The 22,488-nt window shown below is 42.6% G+C and overlaps 1 protein-coding gene and 1 long non-coding RNA gene across 2 annotated transcripts in view; one reads left to right on the forward strand and one right to left on the reverse strand.

Annotated features, from left to right (window-relative positions):
- The window catches only part of LOC139023003 (uncharacterized), a 29,002-nt gene extending 9,639 nt beyond the window's left edge, over positions 1 to 19,363 (forward strand). Inside the window, exon 3 of the long non-coding RNA XR_011474068.1 lies at positions 17,882 to 19,363. This is a non-coding gene — a long non-coding RNA (uncharacterized lncRNA). The remainder of the gene's footprint in view (positions 1 to 17,881) is intronic.
- On the reverse strand, positions 444 to 21,983 carry acss1 (acyl-CoA synthetase short chain family member 1). The gene is made up of 14 exons (XM_023970163.2): positions 21,463 to 21,983; positions 21,087 to 21,183; positions 19,374 to 19,573; positions 17,474 to 17,649; positions 16,848 to 17,000; positions 15,846 to 15,993; positions 14,835 to 14,972; positions 14,116 to 14,208; positions 13,056 to 13,168; positions 9,698 to 9,824; positions 3,075 to 3,202; positions 2,846 to 2,909; positions 2,211 to 2,332; positions 444 to 1,869 (listed from the first exon to the last, which is right to left on the reverse strand). The coding sequence occupies exons 1-14, from the start codon at positions 21,821 to 21,823 to the stop codon at positions 1,690 to 1,692; spliced, it is 2,100 nt and encodes a 699-aa protein (XP_023825931.1). The 5' UTR covers positions 21,824 to 21,983; the 3' UTR covers positions 444 to 1,689.
- Positions 21,984 to 22,488: the final 505 nt, after the last annotated feature.

The raw sequence follows: 22,488 nt of genomic DNA on the forward strand, positions 1-22,488 counted from the left end.
CACGTCGCGACCCACCATTAACTGGTCCGCGACCCATACTTTACTTTAASAAAGGCTGTTTTATGATGATTGTGCAAATTGTCACATTTCTCTGGGGCCACAACTCAACAGCGCGCACCACTCCGCAAAATGTGTCCATTGATTGAAACAAAACACKGGTATGCTAGAGTTTGTTTACATTATCTGCTCAAAAATTCGCGCAACACTGTAAATAACTAAATAAGATCTAAATGTATATTTTCATGAAACTGATTGAGATCAAATGGTTGGCATGCAGATTGCAGATATMTATTTATACCAGCAAGGACTGGAGTTGTTTTGTTGCGGAGAAGTCGTTTCCTCCACTGCATATGTGTAACTGTAAAACATTTAATGTCATGGAATTGCTGAACAAAAAGGATTGTTTATGTCAATTAATATAATCACAAATAAAGACTGCAAAATAGTTCTTAGATATTTTATTCCGTATATATGCGATACATATACAACAGCAATTGACAAGGCAAAAAAACAGTGCTCATTTTTGTTAGTTGCTTTATTTTTTGTAAGAATTTACAACGTAAAGTCAATTAATTCTGTTATAATTTCAAGATGGCATTGATATTATAAAGAATGAATCTGGAAAAAAAGTTAATTATCAAGTAAATGTTTCAATCAAGTGAACACGTCCTTGAGCAATTTAACATTTGGTTAAATGGGACCTTTATAAAGATAACATATATAAAACACCATTATTCTGGATGAATTATTCATAATTCATTACAGCACCTTTTCTAAATATTTAAATGATGTACTATGCAGAAATCGCTTCGCCATTTCCTGGTTGCTAAAATTCTAATTGTTCGCCTAATTTCAGTTGATGTGACAAAACAAGCAGGTATAGTGTAGAGTAATTTTACCATCAAACCCCTGTYAAATATATTTTTCATAAAAAATATATTGTATTTTCAGCTGTTTGAAGCTGGTGTACAAAACTGAGAGTTAAGACCCAAAAACGAAATTTAAGAAGGGGAAGCATAGAAATAGCGCACAAAGAACAGATCTACCACTTCTTAGACTTGCATATTGCAGCTTTAAAGAGAACTGCCTTTAAAAAGCAAGAATCCCTTTGAAAACTGCATATGTGGCATCTATATGAGTAAGAAACAGTTATTCTAGCGTCAAAATTGACTACCAAGTGTAAATCTGATAATTTTGTTCATAAAGTCAGTCTCTTCTAAAACAGAGTTTGGAACATCCGTGCATCACAACAGGTAAATAAATGAAAGTTCTGTTTTGATTTTTGGCCTACTAACATGGGTTGAACAACGGTCAGGAAACATACATCCCAGACTGAAATCTTGTTTTTCTAATGAGCAACAGAAAAACACCCGTGCCAATCGGTGTGGATCTTTAAAAAAAACAAAGTTAAAAAATACTGTGCGTTTGATAATCTTCATCTCTCATGAGAGAGAACCTTATGATAATGATTCTTAAGGGAAAGAAAGGGGTGTACTGTGTATCTTGAGTGTCTTGTGTCTTATATAAATGAGCCATACATAGTGAACAACTGAAGGACTGTGGTCATAAAACTAACTCAGCTTCAGCACAGTATAAAATTCAGAATGGAGTGAGTGAAGTGAGCTGTTACTCAAGTGACCAGTGCCAAGTTGCCAACACAACGTCTTAGCAGTGATAAAGCCTACTTCATTATTTATTCTGAGGTGTCAGGCTCTTGTACTGAGCATAGGCCTTGATGATCTCTGAGACAACAGATGGGTCATCCAGAGTGGACACATCGCCCAGGTCTCCTGTCTGCTCCATAGCCACCTTCCGCAGGATTCTCCTCATGATCTTRCCAGAGCGTGTCTTGGGAAGTCTCTTCACTACCTGAAAGAGGTCAAATGACAGATAGATGAAAGAAACCATCTATTATTAGTTTAAAACAAATGCCATTTCCATATAATAGGATCTTCAACAATAGCAATTTTACATACTGCCTTGAATAACAGGAATGCACAGTTTAGTAACCACAAACAGTGTGAATGTCCTCACCAGAAAGTGGTCGGGGACAGCATACTTTGTTTGTTATCTTAGTGGCCCCAGACCTCTCAGATCTTTAACGACTGCTGTCTGGTTCAGGGCATATACTAGGATCTTCAACAACAGCAGTTTTACATACTAACATAAATGCACAGTTTAGTAACCACAAGCAGCATGAATATCCTCACCAGAAAGTGGTCAGGGACGGCATATTTTGCTATCTTAGTGGCCACCAGGCCTCTCAGCTCTTTAACGACTGCTGTGTGGTTCAGGGAAGGGTCTTCTTTCAAAACCACAAAGGCAAAGGGAACTGTTGTACAAGGGAAGGAAAACATGCAACAAAGCATTGATAGAATGTGCCAATAACTATGAATTAATTGCAAGTTGTAAATAAACTTCAACGCACTTGATAGTCATATAGATGTACACATATGTCATTTCAGTGTACATAGATATATACATATGTAATTTCAGTGTACATAGATATATACATATGTAGTTTTAGCAATCTTGATCTTCTTTTGGTTAGTATGTGGGTTGGTTTAATCTCATGAAGAACACCACATATATTACACTAGTATTGACACACCTGAAGGCTAGTGCCTATTCCACTAAAGGGTAACAGTGGCTAGATTCAAGGAGAGAGTTGACTCAAAGCTAAGAAGCTTTCCATTTCCTGGTGTACTGTTATTCAACGGTTTAGAAGCCATTTCAAAGCTCCAGAAATATCCAATTCACATACATACTGTAAAAAATGTGTATTGTGCGTGTTAATGTGGGATGATAGAGGTTTTGCACTGTATGTCTATATTCTTATTCTTACCCTCTCCTTTGATATCATGGGAAATACCAATCACCGCAGTCTCAGGAACTGCTGGGTGTTCATCCTAAAAGACAGAAGACAACCATTCAAGAAATGTATAAGAAATRCCCATTGACAACAACAGTACAGTGACTCTTTCACATAATCATGATATTGATTTTATTAGTCAGTCAACTGAACATATAGCTGCCATTCATGTAACAAATAMGCTAGGTGTGTTAGTTCTTACCAGGGCATCCTCAATTTCAGCAGTACCCAATCGGTGGCCACTAATGTTGATAACATCATCCATACGCCCAGTTATCTGATAGTAGCCTTCTTTAGACCGATATGCTCCATCCCCAGTGAAGTAAAGACCTGGAATAGAATCAACTCCAAAGCTCACCCTTGGGTAATAAACAGTGACCTAAGGTCTCTCAGTAATCGTTATCTAAATAACATTGTCAACACTGTTGGCCATGTTAGACAAATATACTGGTATTATTTTTTAGCCCTGCTATCACAAATCAAATCCAAATCAAATTTGATTGGTCACGTACACATATTTGCAGATGTTATTCGCAGGTGCAGCGAAATGCTTATGTTTCTAGCTCCAACAYGGCAGTAATACCGAACAATACAAAACAATACACACAAATTTAAATAAAGGAATTAAGAAATATCAGAATTAACAATGAATCCAAAATATAAATATACTGTATATACTGAGTAATAAATAAAGGTGTGTAAAGCAGTAGTTATATAGGATGAGCCTAGACTAAAATAAAGTATATAAACTCAGCAAAAAAATAAATGTCCCTTTTTCAGGACCCTGTCTTTCAAAGATAATTCATAAAAATCCAGATCTTCATTGTAAAAGGTTTAAACACTGTTTCCCATGCTTGTTCAATGAACTATCAACAATTAATGAACATGCACCTGTGGAACGGTCTTTTTGACACTAACAGCTTACAGACAGTAGGCAATTAAGGTCACAGTTATGAAAACTTAGGTCTCTAAAGAGGCCTTTCTACTGACTCTGAAAACACCAAAAGAAAGATGCCCAGGGTCCCTGCTCATCTGCGTGAATGTGCCTTAGGCATGCTGCAAGGAGGCATGAGGACTGCAGATGTGGCCAGGGCAATAAATTGCAATGTCCGTACTGTGAGACGCCTAAGACAGCGCTACAGGGAGACAGGACGGGCAGCTGATCGTCCTCGCAGTTGCAGACCACATGTAACAACACCGGATCAGTACATCCGAAAATCACACCTGCGCAACAGGTATAGGATGGCAACAACAACTGCCCGAGTTACACCAGTAACGCACAATCCCTCCATTAGTGCTCAAACTGTCCGCAATAGGCTGAGAGAGGCTGGACTGAGGGCTTGTAGGCCTGTTGTAAGACAGGTCCTCACCAGACATCACCGGCAACAACGTCGCCTATTGGCACAAACCCACCATCGCTGGACCAGACAGGACTGGCAAAAAGTGCTCTTCACTGACGAGTCGCGGTTTTGTCTCACATGGGGTGATGGTCAGATTAGCGTTTATCGTCAAAGGAATGAGCGTTACACCGAGGCCTGTACTCTGGAGCGGGATCGATTTGGAGGTGGAGGGTCTGTCATGGTCTGGGGCGCTGTGTCACAGCGTCATTGGACTGAGCTTATTGTCATTGCAGGCAATCTCAACACTGTGCGTTACAGGGAAGACATCCTCCTCCCTCATGTGGTACCCTTCCTGCAGGCTCATCCTGACATGACCCTCCAGCATGACAATGCCACCAGCCATACTGCTCGTTCTGTGTGTGATTTCCTGCAAGACAGAAATGTCAGTGTTCTGCCATGGCCAGCGAAGAACCCGGATCTCAATCCCATTGAGCTTCTCTGGGACCTGTTGGATTGGAGGGTGAGGGCTAGGGCCATTCCCCACAGAAATGTCCTGGAACTTGCAGGTGCCGTGGTGGAAGAGTGGGGTAACATCTCACAGCAAGAACTGGCAAATCTGGTGCAGTCCACGACGAGGAGATGCACTGCAGTACTTAATGCAGCTAGTGGCCACTCCAGATACTGACTGTTACTGTTGATTTTTACCCCCCCCTTTGTTCAGGGACACATTATTCCATTTCTGTTAGTCATGTCTGTGGAACTTGTTCAGTTTATGTCTCAGTTGTTGAATCTTGTTATGTTCATACAAATATTTACACATGTTAAGTTTGCTGAAAATAAACGCAGTTGACAGTGAGAGGACGTTTCTTTTTTTGCTGAGTTTACATATGAAGTGGGTAAAACAGTATGTGAACATTATTAAAGTGACCAGTGTTCAATGACCTTGAGGTGTAGGGTAGAGTACCGGGTGGTAGCTGGCTAGTGGTGACTATTTAACAGTCTGATGGCCTGGAGATAGAAGCTGTTTTTCAGTCTCTCGGTCCCAGCTTTGATGCACCTGTACTGTCTCCGCATTTTAAATGGTGGCTGGGTGAACAGGTAGTGGCTCGGGTGGCTGAGGTTTTTGATTATCTTTTTGGCCTTCCTGTGACACCGGGTGCTGTAGATGTCCTGGAGGGCAGGCAGTGTTCCCCTCAGTGATGTGTTGGGCTGACCGCACCCCCCTCTGGAGATCCCTGCGGTTGCGGACGGTGCAATTGCCGTACCAGGCGGTTATACAGCCCGACATGATGCTCTCAATGGTGCATCTGTAAAATATTGTGAGGGTCTTGGGGTGCCAAGCCAAATTTCTTCAGCCTCCTGAGGTTGAAGAGGCGCTGTTGCGCCTTCTTCACCAAACTGTCTGTGTGAAATTTACCATTTCAGGTTGTCAATGATGTGCACACCGAGGAACTTGACAATTTTCACCCTCTCAACTGCTGCCCCGTCAATGTGGATGGGGTCGTGCTCTCTCTGCTGTCTCCTGAAGTCCACGATCATCTCCTTAGTTATGTTGACGTTGAGGGAGAGGTTATTTTCCTAGCACCACTCCACCAGGGCCCTCACCTCCTCTTTGCCACTGTAGATTGCTATCTACCATTTTCATATTGAATTCACGAAAACTATTTTCTATAGCTATAGACTTCTGTAACGTTAAAAGCATTGGTTTCATGCATGTTTTAATTTATTTTTACATTTATTTATTTATTTTAAATGTTTCCTTCTTTTCTCCCCAATTTTCGTGGTATCCAATCGCTAGTAATTACTATCTTGTCTCATCGCTACAACTCCCGTACGGGCTCGGGAGAGACGAAGGTCGAAAGCCATGCGTCCTCCGAAGCACAACCCAACCCAACACAACCCAACAACCCACAACCCAACCCCCGCACTGCTTCTTAACACAGCGCGCCTCCAACCCGGAAGCCAGCCGCACCAATGTGTCGGAGGAAACACCGTGTACCTGGCCCCCTTGGTTAGCGCGCACTGCGACCGGCCCGCCACAGGAGTCGCTGGAGCGCGATGAGACAAGGATATCCCTACCGGCCTAACCCTCCCTAACCCGGACGACGCTAGGCCAATTGTGCGTCGCCCCACGGACCTCCCGGTCGCGGCCGGCTGCGACAGAGCCTGGGCGCGAACCCAGAGACTCTGGTGGCGCAGCTAGCACTGCGATGCAGTGCCCTAGACCACTGCGCCACCCGGGAGGCCCKGTTTCATGCATGTTAACATTAGAAGCCTCCTCCCTACGTTTGTTTTATTCACTGCTTTGGCACACTCCGCAAACCCGGATGTCCTAGCCGTGTCTGAATCCAGGCTTAAGAAGGTCACACAAAATCCAGAAATTTCCATCGCTAACTATAACATTTTCCGACAAGATAGAACTGCCAAAGGGGGCGGAGTTGCAATCTACTGCAGAGAMAGCCTGCAGAGTTCTGTCATACTATCCAGGTCTGTGCCCAAACAATTCGAGCTACTTTTAAAAATCCACCTTTCCAGAAACAAGTCTCTCACCGTTGCTGCTTGTTATAGACCCCCCTCTGCTCCAGTAGTGCCCTGGACACCATATGTGAATTGATCGCCCCCCATCTGTCTTCAGAGTTCGTACTGTTAGGTGACCTAAACTGGGACATGCTTAACACCCCGGCCATCCTACAATCTAAGCTAGATGCCCTCAATCTCACACAAATCATCAAGGAACCTACCAGGTACAACCCTAAATCRGTAACCATGGGCACCCTCTTYGATATCATCCTYACCAACCTGCCCTTTAAATACACCTCTCCTGTCTTCAACCAGGATCTCAGCGATCACTGCCTCATTGCTTGTGTGCGTACTGGGTCCGCGGTCAAACGACCACCCCTCATCACTGTCAAACGCTCCCTGAAACACTTCAGCGAGCAGGCCTTTCTAATCYACCTGGCCCGGGTATCCTGGAAGGATATTAACCTCATCCTGTCAGTAGAGGATGCCTGGTTGCTCTTCAAAAGTGCTTTTCTCTCCTTCTTAAATAAGCATGCCCCATTCAAAAAATGTAGAACTAAGAACAGATATAGCCCTTGGTTCATCCCAGACTTGACTGCCCTGGACCAGCACAAAAACATCCTGTGGCGTTCTGCATGAGCATCGAGTAGCCCACGTGGTATGCAACTTTTCAGGGAAGTCAGGAACCAATATACTCAGTCAGTTAGGAAAGCTAAGGCTAGCTTTTTCAAACAGATTTGCTTCCTGTAGCACTAATTCCAAAAAGTTTTGGGACACTGTACAGTCCATGGAGAATAAGAGCACCTCCTCCCAGCTGCACACTGGACTGAGGATAGGAAACACTGTCACCACCGATAAATCTACAATAATCATAATCATTTCAATAAGCATTTTTCCATGGCTGGCCATGCTTTCCACCTGGCTACCCCTACCCAACATCTCAGCACACCCTGCAGCAACTTGCCCAACCCCCCACCCCCCGTTTCTCCTTCACCCAAATCCAGACAGCTGATGTTCTAAAAGAACTGCAAAGTCTGGATCCCTACAAATCAGCTGGGCTAGACAATCTGGACCCTCTCTTTCTAAAATGATCCGCCAAAATTGTTGCAACCTCTATTACTAGCCTATTCAACCTCTCTTTCGTATCGTCTGAGATCCCCAAAGATTGGAAAGGTGCTGCGGTCATCCCCCTCTTCAAAGGGGAAGACACTCTAGACCCAAACTGCTATAGACCTAAATCCATCCTGCCCTGCCTTTCTAAAATCTTTGAAAGCCAAGTTAATAAACAGATCACCGACCATTTCGAATCCCACCGTACCTTCTCCACTATGCAATCTGGTTTCCGAGCTGTTCATGGGTGCACCTCAGCTACGCTCAAGGTCCTAAACGATATCATAACCGCCATCGATAAAAGGCAGTACTGTGCAGCCATCTTCATCGACCTGGCCAAGGCTTTCGACTCTGTCAATCACCACATTCTTATCGGCAGACTCAATAGCCTTGGCATCTCAAATGACTGCCTCGCCTGGTTCACCAACTACTTCTCAGATAAAGTTCAGTGTGTCAAATCAGAGGGCCTGTTGTCTGGACCTCTGTCAGTCTCTATGGGGGTGCCACAGGGTTCAATTCTCGGGCCGACTCTTTTCTCTGTATATATCAATGATGTCGCTCTTGCTGCTGGTGATTCTCTGATCCACCTCTACGCAGATGACACCATTCTGTATACATCTGGCCCTTCTTTGMACACTGTGCTAACAAACCTCCAAACAAGCTTCAATGCCATACAACACTCATTCCGTGGCCTCCAACTGCTTTTAAATGCTAGTAAAACTAAATGCATGCTCTTCAACCGATTGCTGCCTGCACCCTGCCGCCCGTCCAGCATCACTACTCTGGACGGTTCTGACCTAGAATATGTGGACAACTACAAATACCTAGGTGTCTGGTTAGGCTGTAAACTCTCTTTCCAGACTCACATTAAGCATCCCCAATCCAAAATTAAATCTAGAATCGGCTTCCTATTTTGCAACAAAGCCTCCTTCACTCATGCCACCAAACATACCCTCGTAAAACTGACTATCCTACCGATCCTTGACTTCGGTGATGTCATTTACAAAATAGCCCCCAACACTCTATTCAGCAAACTGGATGTAGTCTATCACAGTGCCATCTGTTTTGTCATCAAAGCCCCATATACCACCACTGCAACCTGTATGCTCTCTTGGCTGGCCCTCACTACATATCTGTCGCCAAACCCACTGGCTCCAGGTCATCTATAAGTCTTTGCTAGGTAAAGCTCCACCTTAGCTCACTGGTCACCATAGCAACACCCACCCGTAGCACGCGCTCCAGGAGGTATATTGCACTGGTCGTCCCCGGGGCCAACACTTCCTTTGGCCGCCTTTCCTTACAGTTCTCTGCTGCCAATGACTGGAACGAATTGCAAAAATCTCTGAAGCTGGAGTCTTATATCTCCCTCCTTAACTTTAAGCATCAGCTGTCTGAGCAGCTTACTGATCACTGTACCTGTACACAGCCAATCTGTAAATAGCACACCCAACTACCTCATCCCCATATTATTACTTACACTCTTGCTATTTTGCACCCCAGTATCTCTACTTGCACATCATCATCTGCACATCTATCACTCCAGTATAAATGCTAAATTGTAATTATTTTCGCCTCTAGGACCTATTTATTGCCTACCTCCCTACTCTTCTACATTTGCACCCACTGTACATAGATTTTTCTATTTTTATTTTATTTTGTGTTATTGACTGTACGTTTGRTTATGTGTAACTCTGTGTTGTTTTTTTTGTCACACTGATTTGCTTTATCTTGACCAAGTCACAGTTGTAAATGAGAACTTGTTCTCAACTGGCCTACCTGGTTAAATAAAGGTGAAATAAAAAATATTTAAAAAATAGAGAGGAGCTTACAGGGAAACGGAATTAGGCCAACTCACCAGGATATGGTTTGAAGTATGCATCCACAAATCTCTTGTGGTCCCCAAAGATGGTCCGTGCCATTCCAGGCCATGGTTGGCCAATACAAAGGGCTCCACTGACATCATTTCCTGATATAGGCTTACCCTGTTGGTGATAAAAGGAAAATTAATCAAACATTTTAATAATTTATTAGGTTCTCTCACATTAAAACATTGGAATTAATAAAACTAATCAGTATAGAATGTAAACACAAACATTACAAGTGCATTTAGAAAAAAATCATGCAGCAAGCATGTCACAACAATAATAACAATAAGAATGTGTCTGTTCATAAAGATCAACCTCTACAGTAAAACACATAAATAACAACAATACATAGAAATTCAGTGCATGCAGGTTATACAGTACTGCGTGTAGATTTACTGTTTACTGAAATTACTAGTAAAAGACACGGAGAGGGGAAATTAAGTTTCGAGGTCAGGTTACCACTCCAACAAAGCCCTGTAAATATGTTAATCAAGGAAAGGGAAGCATATGCTGGTTAGTTTTAATTGCAATGTGAAAGGCGTTAAGGCGGGTGTGACCCATCTACCACAGGGACACGTTGGTTCAAGCTGGAGGGATTTCTGGACTGAAAGATATCTCTGTCCTTATGTCTCTCTGTTCTAAAGCTGAAAAGACTGGGACTAACTAGTGGCTCCACATGTAATACTGAGGGGGGGGGGGGGTTAACAGCTCCAGAGAGATCCCCAGATACACACTGCCTTTTCATCATTTCACTGTCCCACAATTAGCGTCTAACGTACAGTACTTAGTGCTTTAAAAGACCAGTTACATTTACATAACATTTAAGTCATTTAGCAGACGCTCTTATCCAGAGCGACTTACAAATTAGTTCAAATCAAAATCTAATTTTATTTGTCACATGCGCCAAACACAACTGGTGTTTACCGTGAAATGCTTGCTTACGAGCCCTTCCCAACGAGGCAGAGTTTTAAAATAATGATACAAATTAAATAGTAATAAAATGCACTAGAATGGAGCTATATACAGGGAGTACCAATACCAGGTCAACGTGGAGCTATATACAGGGAGTACCAGTACCAGATCAATGTGGAGCTATATACAGGGAGTTACCAATACAGGTCAATGTGGAGCTATCATACAGGAGTACCAATACCAGGTCAATGTGGAGCTATATACAGGGAGTACCAGTACCAGATCAATGTGGAGCTATATACAGGGAGTACAGTACCAGGTCAATGTAGAGCTATATACAGGGAGTACCAATACCAGGTCAATGTGGAGCTATATACAGGGAGTACCAGTACCAGATCAATGTGGAGCTATATACAGGGAGTACCAATACCAGGTCAATGTGAAGAGGTATGAGGTAGATATGTACATGAAGGCAGGGTAAAGTGACTAGGCGTCACGATAGATAATAATAATAATAAGAGTAAAATACATAACAGAGCAGCAGCAGCAAATGATGAGTGTAAAAGTGTGTGAGTGTGTGTGTAATGTGTACGTGTGTTTGTGTTGTGTGTGCGTATGTAGTGTATGTGAATGTGTGGGCGTGTCAAGGTAGTGTGTGTGAGTGAATGTATATATGGTGTGTATATATAGTCTAGTGGGTGTGCGTAGGGTCAGTGCAAGATAGAGTCAGTGCAGATAGTTCTGGTACCATTTAATTTACTATTTAGAAGTCTGGCTATAGCAGTCTTATGGCTTGGGGGTAGAAGCGGTAGCAGAATGAATAGTCTATGACTTGGGTGGCTGGAGTCTTTGGCAATTTTTCAGGGATTCCTCTGACACCGCCTGGTATAGGGGTCCTCGATGTCATGGAGCTTGGCCCGGAATGTACTGGGATGTCTCTACCACCCTCTGTGGCACTTTGCGGTCAATGGCGGTGCATTTGTCATACCAAGCGGTGATGCAGACAGTCACGATGCTCTCGATGGTGCAGCTGTAGAACTTTTGGAGGATTCTAGGACCCGTGCCAAATATTTTCAGCCTCTTGAGGGGGAAGAGGCGCTGCCATGCCCTTTTCACAACTGTGCGTGTGTGTGTGGACCATGTGAAGTCCTTAGTGAGGTGTACGCCAATAAACTTGAAGCTCTTGACCTGCTCCACAACAGCTCCGTCAATATGGATGGGGGCGTGCTTTCCCCTCTTTGTACTATAGTCCACYGTCAGCTCCTTGGTCTTACTGACATTGAGGGAGAGGTTGTCGTCCTCGCACCACACTGCCAAGTCTCTGACCTCCTCCCTGTAGGCTGACTCATCGTCTTTGGTGATCAGGACTCCACCGTCATGTCATCAGCAAACTTGATAATGGTGTTGGAGTCATGCGTGGCCACGCAGTCATGGGTGAACAGGGAGTACAAGATGGAACTAAGCACACACCCCTGAGGGGCCCCCGTGTTTACGGTCAGCGTGGCGATGGTGTTGATGCCTACCTTCATCACCTGGGGCCGACCCGCCAGGAAGTATAGGATCCAGTAGCAGAGGGAGGGGTTCAGTCCCAGGGTCCCTAGCTTGGTGATGAGCTTGGAGGGAACTATGGTATTGAACTCTGAGCTGTAGTCTATTGACAGCATTCTCCCATTGTTATTTCCCCTCATGTCCAGGTGGGAGAGGGCAGTGTGAAGTGCAATTGAGATTGTGTCATCTATGGATCTGTTGGTGCGGTATGCAAATTGGAGTGGGTCTAGGGTGTCTGGGATGATGGTGTTGATGTGTGTCATGACCAGCCTTCAAAGCACTTCATAATTACAGATCTGAGTGCTACAGGGTGGTAGTCATTTAGGCAGGTTACCTTGGAGCTCTTGGGAACCYGGACGAGGGTGGTCAGCTTGAAACATGTTGTGATTACAGACTGGGACAAGTAACGGTTGAAAATGTCTGTGAAGACACTAGCCAGCTGGTCTGTGCATGCTTTGAGAATGCACCCTGGTATTCCGCCCACGGGCCTTGTGATTGTTAACCTGTTTTCAACTTTTGAACGGAGAACGAGGTCACACAGTTGAGGAGGGGAAGAGTGGAATTTCCTTGGAGCAGTTGGACATGGTCCAGCTTGAATTGTTATACTTTTTATGGCTTCTGAAGAACGAGACTCCAAAGTCCCAGAATGCCGTCAGAGGAGAATGCGGTAATACAACTGACTACATTTCACAAGGACTTGATTCACAAAAATGGAAGGTAAAACATTTAAGGTTGTGCCTTAATGATGAACATAGAACAAATACATTTGATATTTTTCTCTTAAGTTTTCTCTTAAGTAAAATCTGTTTAAAAAAAATACAAATTGACCATTTCATTCTGAAAAAGCAAGACAGTTGAATTGATTTGAATTCAGCACAGACAGATCACCTTCTCCTCCATGAGAACAGGCTGAATGCCAAAGAAGGGCCTCATGGCCATGGCCGGAACAATTTCAGCACCCTCTTCAGCTGGCCTTGGAGCAATACACACACCTCCCGTCTCTGGGGACAGAGAGGGAGAGAGGAGATGCATGGAGAAGTGCAATAAGGAGGGTTAAAGGGATGTGCAGCTGACATATTGGAGAGTAGTTGATATGTACTGAATTTGACCTAAGTCTGGCTGCACTACAGATTGTCTATGTTTTGCTGATGGGGAAGAGGGGCGAGGGTTGAACCCCTGTGGCTATGGCAAATTAGTAATAAGTGATAATCACCTTAATAAAAAAGGAATTGCAGTACTGTACAAGAAAATTACACTTCATTTTGATATTAAGCCTTTGGAAGAACCCCACTCTCCAGCCCCCCTCAAAAGACTTAGCACATACGCCCATGGAGAAAACCCCAGAAAGTGATTTTTGAGGAATTAGGTCATGACCCTCCCCACTTCACTCCTGCCAGGCCCTCACTGGAGAGCCTCCTCCCGCTGGCGGTTGGGGGAGAAGGGGGTAAGTGTGTTGGGGGTGAGGGAGGGATTATTTTAATTCATTTTCAGTGCAGATGTACCTTGTGCTAATCGCAAATTAGGGTTAAGCCACCAATAAACAGAGTATCAGACAGACTTATTGTCTAGATCAGCACAGAAACCACCATAACAAATCAAGATGCGCCTTAGAGGCAGAGCTTTCTCCTCCACCAGCATGCAACATCAGAGCACAGGCGTTAGCATTCATTTGATGCACAAAATAAGCTTGCTTTTCAAGTCATGATTGTCTCCTCCTTCTTACAAACATAACTTGACCTGATTTTATATGCCTTTGATAAGCCCTTTGTTCCATGTCATGTAATGTAGTGTATTATGATGTCCTACATGGTAGTGCAATAAAAAATGTTAGACTCTTTAAAAGACTGAGGAGATTTTATAACGCACAATTAAGCTAAGGCAATTTAAAGTTGAAGCATTTACCACATCAGACAACCTTGGCCAAGACATTCAGCCGCCCTGATGTTACCTGTCTGCCACCATGTATCCACTAGGGGGCATCTTCCATCTCCCACCACGTTGTAGAACCACTCCCATGCCTCGTGATTGATAGGCTCCCCCACTGCAAGAAGACAGGTACATTCAATACAGTACACCCAGCTCTGGGCACACTCAGAGCTAGTTTAAGATATTGTGAAATGTACTCTAGGCATAAACATTCTGTATTATTTAGATAATGGGCTACCTTTTTACTGATAGAGTATMTCAGTAATAAGACAATAATAATAAAGATACGAAATGCTTTGAACTGATATGACTTATGATAATGTTGGCCTATGAATGTGATGATYGCTATAGCCAAGAACTCTGAAAATGAATTGTTTATTAAGGTCATTGTAACACTGACAGGAATCACTGGAATCAAGTCAAGTTTCCATAATGCGCAAAGCCACTGACTTTGAATTTGTAATTGAGTTGCAGCTATTTACATTTACATTTTAAGTCATTTAGCTGACGCTCTTATCCAGAGCGACTTACAAATTGGAAAGTTCATACATATTCATCCTGGTCCCCCCGTGGGGAATGAACCCACAACCCTGGCGTTGCAAGCGCCATGCTCTACCAACTGAGCCACACGCAACTCAATTGCACACAGAACAGTTGATCAGTTATTTAATTAATCTGGTAGGATCAACTGTGTGCTCATTGGCAAATTATTATGCAAGGGGCACTGATCTAGTCTCTCACCAGAGCCAAGGGTCTTGAGGGAGGACCTGTCGTACTTTTTTACCCAGCTCTCCTCATATTTCAGCAGCAGCCTGATGGCAGTGGGAGCACCGTAGAACTGGTTAATGCCCAGTCGCTGCACTGTTTCCCAGTATCGCCCTGAGGGAACAAAGAAGACACATGGTCATTATGGTAAAGGAATASACACGCACGCAAATATCAGCAAAATATATCCTTCCTGTTTCCATAAACCACTAAATAGTGACACAGAAACAAGAACAGGAAATGTKCTATTATGCCAAGGCTATAGAGGGCATTGGCCAATGTCATATCACTACAAAGTTTACAGCAAACCTTAACAATTAACTTATAACACTTTGAAGCACTCCTTCAGTCAACAAGCCACGGTAATAAGCAAAGAATAAAATTGTCATCAAGACAGTTAATGAGTCACTCAACACTGGAGAAATGCCAACGAAGCCAGTTACAACTACAGTGATCCACTTTATTCACATTTCTAAGGTTTTCTTGTTGTTCCAAYCACTACATATACAAGTTATCCGCGGTGTTATAGAAAGAAACATATTGCGTATTACGGTAATAGTTATACATTAGTTCTAGCACACATAGCAACAGGACGTCTTAACACATGCATAAATAATATAGAACTTCTAACTTGTCTATAAAAATAGAATCAAAAACAATAATGATTTTTGGCCCTTATTGCCCCCAGCCCAGTGAATAAGTATTCCAATACTGCCAAAAGCTGTGACACCCACCCAGCTGGTAACAAGTCACCTGGCTATCTCTCTGTGGATACGACCTGTATAATTCTATGACCTCTGGTAAAGTGAGTAAAAAGCACCAGAAAAGACAGGACAAACTTTGATGCTTGATGTCAAAGTCTCCTGCCAAAGTATCCTCTGTCTCAATGTAACAGTTGTAGACACATCTTAATGATTAATAGTGGATGATCATGTCAATCAGATATTGTCAGGGTGCAGCCCTTGTACTTGTACTGTTATAGCTCACCGGGGTCTGGGTACACAGGAGTGCTCTCAAAGAGGACAGTGGTGGCACCATTACACAGAGGACCATACACCACATAGCTATGACCAGTCACCCAGCCAATGTCTGCCACACAGCCAAACACATCGCCCGGATGGTAGTCGAAGACATACTGCAAGAACAAGAACACYTAAGGTTAGAGACAAGGTCCATTGAGCAATGCTGTACTTTTCCAGACAACAAAATCATCAAAATTACAAGATTGCGAAATTCTGACTAATTCTGTATACATGCTTTCCCAAACAACATGGCTGCCACATTGATAGTTCTCTGAGCAGAACTGCTTAACAGCCTGGCAACAGCAACAGGTCTCTCTTTGGCATGGTCCCAAGAGGCCCAGTCTGTTTCAGGGGGATACAGATATAAAGCAGCTTTGTCTGTTATTTGAATCTAAACAGCCAACATGCCAAAAAGAGACAGTGCGAGCAATTGCCAAACGTCTGTTTGAGTCTGAGCTGGTAAGCTACTTAGAAATTAGCAGCACATCTCGTGCAGATTCATAGCTGTGTTTTCATTCTATTATTATCACTAACATCATGTAAGCTTTGTGTCTGTAAATCCCACCAAGCASAACATGCTCACCAGCATCGAAAAGCAGGGAGAAAACAGATGTTTTTATTTGTCAGTCAAAGGGGGCTAATTTTGACCCAGAATATGGAATGGGSCTTCTCTCACAAAAGGGGAACACTGAATTCATTGTTCTGATCTAAGCTATGCCAAACCATGTGGCAGAATATTTATATTGTTCAAACTACCCTGTCTGTAGCCCCCTTTCTGTAGCCCTCATCAAAACATTCTCAGACAACACAGTAATTGGGCCTTCCTCCTCCTTTTATAGTTGGTTGAATATATCAGCTAAACAAATGCATATTTTCTGCCACATCACCATTTTAAGGAAGGCACCATACCTGCATTTGCTTCTCTGAAGTAAGAAGTATTCCGTAGAGGGGTTAACTGAAGACATACCTGGTGAGTCAGTGCAGCATAGAGCAGATAGCCAGCCTGTGTGTGGACAATGCCCTTGGGCTTGCCTGTACTGCCTGACGTGTGGAGCATAAAAAGCATCTCCTCACTGCCCATAGGTTCTGGAYCACACTGTGCAGACTCACTGGCCATCGCCTGAGACAGAGAGGAAAAGAGTGGGAGACTGGAGATATGGTTTGGTGATATGAATGTTTCTTGCAGTGGAATTACTAAATGCAGCTAAATGCAGTGGAATTACACTTGATTTGCTTCAAGTTAAATGTGTGCTATGTCATCACGCTACTCTCCTAGTAGGTCTGTCTATGTACTTTGTTCAATGGTACTGTACACAGGTTGTTCTTGAAAACAAAACACCTCAAGGTGTTTAAGCTCGTCAGTGACAATGGCAGATGAAATGACAGACAAATAAATAGATCTTTCATAACAGATATTAACARGACAGATAACATCGCAAAACGGTTCTTTCAGTTCACCACTTCATCTGTGAGCAGAGCTTGGCTGCAATGCAAACTGATCCCGTGACAGGACTGCCACTGGCTTGTCCCGCTACTCAGACTCATTATTACCTTCTCCATGACACAATGAAAAGTATGAAGAACAAGTTTTACCTCCTCCAATGGGATGTCTAGTTTGCCCATGGGAGTTGGGTTAGTGGTCCTCTGGGCCACAAACACATGTTGGACAGTGGGGCAGTTCTTCACTGCAGCATCTACTGTAGGTTTCAGGTCTATGAACCGGCCTCCCCTCACACCTTGGTTACACGTGATTACAGCTTTACACTGGGCTGCAGGGAGATGGGGAACACAGTCTGAGAGATCTGAGATCATGCGGACACATCCCTACACAGTCTAACTGAGAATATMAAGTACTTTGAGAAAATGCAAGCAGCTTATCACAATTTCAAGATGTCAATAGGCCTAATTGCTATCTGTTGGTTCTGTTTGAGGTATACACTGAGTGTACAAAACATTAGGAACACCTTCCAAATATTGAGTTCRACCCCATTTTGCCCTCAGAACAGCCTCAATTCGTCAGGACATGGACTCTACAAGCTTTCTACAGGGATGCTGGCCCACGTTGACTCCAATGCTTCCCACAGCTGTGTCAAGTTGGCTGGATGTCCTTTGGGTGGTGGACCATTCTTGATATACACAGGAAACTGTTTAAGGTAAAAAACACAACAGTGCTGCAATTCTTGACACACTCAAACCMGTGCGCCTGGCACCTACCACCATACCCCATTCAAAGGCACTTAAATCTTTTGCCTTGCCCATTCACCCTCTGAATGGCYCACARACACAATCCATGTCTCAAGGCTTAAAAGTCCTTATTTAACCTGTCTCCTCCCCTTCATGAAGTGGATTTAACAAGTGACATCAATAAAGGGTCATAGCTTTCACCTGGATTCACCTGGTCAGTTTATGTCATGGAAAGAGCAGGTGTTCCTAATGTTTTGTACACTCAGTACTGTACTGTACATGTTATAAAGGTTTGAGATGACATGTTGCTCCTAGTTTTCTGTCTCATCCTTCAGTTTGTGTCCTAAACTGCTGGCCTTGTGTTTGATCTTTCTAAATTGGCCTGGTTTCTGTCTGACCGCAAAATGCAGCTTGAATTTAAACAACCCTTGCCTAGTCTCATGATGTTAGGAGCGTTTGAGTAAAACAGGTTKGTTTCTCACTGGAGTTAAGTTGGAAAAAAGGGGAGGAAACTTGATGACTGGTGTATCCCAGAAACAATGGCCAAGAGCATGTTCAATTTTAAAAATCTGACATTGCTCTATGCATAATGACTCACTTGGGAGTGCTGAGAACTTGGCAGCCATTCATTCAAGCCATTTTAGGGGTCATGGCCATTGGAACTATATCCTGTTTAACTATCAGACATTTATCCTGTGCCTTTGAATAGAAAAGCTGAAATTCCTGTAAACTCTATGATTACGCTTTATTTAAAGGCGCAAAGCTTAAGTATTATGTCAGCTTTGTATGATTACAGATAACCTCGAAAATCTCTCATTTTTATTTTAACTTGAATAGCTGCATGCATGCACAATTGAAATGACCTTGTGCCCTTCCCTTGTGTTCAGTCAACCATTCAAATGTCATGTTTGGGCTTTAAAGGGAGCATCTGTATACAAAACACAAACGTGCTTGAAATGCATTATTCACTCCAGTATTAATGCTATATTGTAATTATTTTCGCCTCTAGGGCCTATTTATTGCCTACCTCCCTACTCTTCTACATTTGCACCCACTGTACATAGATTTTTCTATTTTTCTTTTCTTTTGTGTTATTGACTGTACATTTGTTTATGTGTAACTCTGTGTTGTTGTTTTTGTCACACTGCGTTGCTTTATCTTGGCCAGGTCGCAGTTGTAAATGAGAACTTGTTCTCAACTGGCCTACCTGGTTAAATAAAGGTGAAATAAAATAAATAAAAAATTGTGACCTAACATTTCTAAAGAGTTCATCTCAGTCAAACATGAGTCCAGGCCCAGTATCACTCACCATCTTGAATCCTCCCAGCCAGGGCCTCTGAGCTGAACCCAGCAAACACCACCGTGTGCACAGCACCGATACGAGCGCACGCAAGCATGGCAGCCACGGCGATGGGCGACACTGGCATATAAATGGCCACCCGGTCACCTTTGTTGACCCCATGCCTCTTCAGGGTGTTGGCTAGGCGGCAGGTAGTCTCAAGTAGCTCCCTTTAGAAAAGTTGTATAAAGTTCAGACAGAAGTTATTACTTGGAGCAGCAGTTACCTCAAATATTGTTGCGTATGTAAGTTAGTAAAGGTATGTATTCTGTATTGATTCCATCAAACACTATCTGAAGTGTACACTCTTAGGAAAAAAAGGTGCTATCTAAGAACCTAAAAGGGTTCTTCGGCTGTCTCCATAGGAGAAGGATTTGAAGAACCATTTTTGGTTCCCGGTAGAACCTATTTGGTTCCAGGTAGAACCTTTTGGGGTTCTATTTAGAAGCCTTTCCACAGAGGGTTCTACATGGAACCCAAAAGGGTTCTCCTATGGTGATAGCCGAATAAGTATTTTGTTGTAAGATGAGAGTCTTTGAGAACTACTTTGAATCCCTACTCCTTGCAATCATATAGGAAGATGTATATTAGTGACTTTGAGGCTTCTTTGAGGCACTGAACAATGGATAACTCTGATTAATAATTTTTGGGAGCACTGAAATTACCTTCCAGTACACTTTCAGTTTCATGTCTAGTGAACGTTCAGTTGGACACCCCACAACTTCCTGTTTACATTCTGATCCAGGAAGCAGCTTTAGTCGTTATTGCAGAAAGGCCTCATTTTGAAATCTCACACTACCACCTTACACCATAACTGTGACACCCAACCAAAAATTATTTTGCAATTTCAACAGCACTTCCTTATGATTTAGTCTCATCAACAATAAAGTACATATGGTGTCTCATTCATAATGCAAATTGTAATGGGAGTATTTAAGCCTTCATGATTTGCTGATTGTTGTAACACAGGACATCATTGAAAAAGAGACTCTGGTATCAATTGGTATTCCTTGTATCAATAAAGGTTAAATGTTATGCTCTTTATGTACTATACAACATTAAAGTTAACAATATATCCATGCAWATCCAGAACATGGTTCTTATCCAGTTCTTCTTTGGCACAGCTGAACATCTCACTGTGCATATCTAGAGAACAATTTGGAATATTGTAAATATTTAGATATCACTGCTGAATCTCTGCCATGTTTCCTCCTACCCTTTACAGTATAGCATAACCTAAAAAAAACAGAACCTAACATGGATACTTGACAGAGGACAAGATTATGTTTTTACAGGATACAGATGTAGGATCTTAATTTGATTACCCTGTTGCAGGAAAACGTCCTGCACATTTTCAACCTGTAGTGTATTTGAGGTTAATAATTCACATTTCCTGTTGCCGCAGGATTATTTTCATGCTGTAGCAAACTGGCTCAAATTAAGATCCTACATCTGGAGGCAATCATCTCTGGTTAACACCGGTGTGGAATGTGAAGTATGTTGGTTTTATACCTCCTACTCTGTTGCACAGATCAGTATAGATTTCAGCTCCTCTGCTGAATGATGTGGACACGTTCATTCAGATAACTCTCATCTACATCATATCTCAAGCTTTCCAAGATAAGCGTTACGTTATAATAGTCCCCCACCCTGTCGAAGGTCCTTGCATAGGCATGAACTTACCTATAGGTGATCTTTACCTCCGTCCCAGGTTCATCCCTCTCCCAGACCAGGGCGACTCTGTCAGGATGCTTGGCAACATGCACATCCAAACAATTCACTGCCAATTAAATGGATGAATGGATYAACTAATGTAACTTACTGTCCAGTATTCGGGGGGCTGTCCAGTAAGCATAATGTACATTAAACATAGTTCGCAAACCTGAACAAGATCCACACAAACAAAAACAATATCAACTTAATCCTAGACGAAAATAAGGCTTGAGCACGCACTTCCAGTCTATGTAGAATACTGAGTAAATGCTGTTATGCAATGGGGTAGTAAATATTTACAGTGTAGCCAATAATAATAATAATAATAGGGGATGGCAATTCTTACCAGAAACGTTCAACTGTCCCCCAAGAAACCAATTGATTTTCCCACTAGTAATTTCGCAGTCCCTCACTTGATCGAATGGCTTATTCCATGTAAGCCTCTCTTTAGCAATTGATCCCCAAAATGTTTCCGGATCTTTCACAGACAATTCGTATAACTCCTTGTATGACCATCCAGCGAGATTTGAGCTCAAGTGCGGTGTCAAGTTCGTGTTCCTATCGCCGATGCTGGAGACTGTTCGCCTCTGACACTGAACAGGTTTCAGAGAGGTCAATAAAATTCTCTTTCGGTAGCTGCCGTTTTTGAAGTATACACTGGCTCTATTTATTATATGTATCAAACTCCCGTTTTTATGTGCAGCCATTTTCTGCTCCCCTGCTGCACGCAGAACTTGACCAGAGCCGGATCCTTTTCTTTCGAGTTTCCTTGGGTGGTACAGAAAGGGTGGGAACAAGTCGTTGATGAAAATGTATTATGTGAAGTTCAGTGTTCATGACAGAGGACAGTTAGTTTCAGCACTCGCTATCACTAAAGTGTAGCCTAGCCCACTGTTTCCCAAACTCGGGAGTCGGGACATTTTTGGTACATTGCAACCCCAAAAAGGTTAAAAAAATAATAGTTAAAATTGGGATGGAAAAACGCTTTCGGTGTAAACTTAAAGCACTAAAACCAAATAGAAAGTATATAGAAAAGCTAAGGGACCTATGTATGTTTTAATAATAGCCTATAATCTGAGAATTTATAGTAAACAAAGTAAAAGATAGACAATTTTGTTATAATGTTTAAGCATAATAACAGAGCATTAGCCATGTCAAAATGCATAGAATTGCAGGAAATGTGCTATAAAACGGCTAAACATTCTCTCTGCTGCCAAGACAGGTATTACTRATTCTTTGGTCTGTGTATGTGTTTTTAAATGTTTATATTTCATGTATTGATATGTCCTAGTAGATTGTGGTACATAGAAGGCATGTCAAAACATATTAAAAACAATACGTGTGAAATAAATCATGATTAGCCTATTGAATT

The sequence above is a fragment of the Salvelinus sp. IW2-2015 genome, linkage group LG25 (genome assembly GCF_002910315.2).
Source record: "Salvelinus sp. IW2-2015 linkage group LG25, ASM291031v2, whole genome shotgun sequence".
Classification (NCBI taxonomy): Eukaryota; Metazoa; Chordata; class Actinopteri; order Salmoniformes; family Salmonidae; genus Salvelinus; species Salvelinus sp. IW2-2015.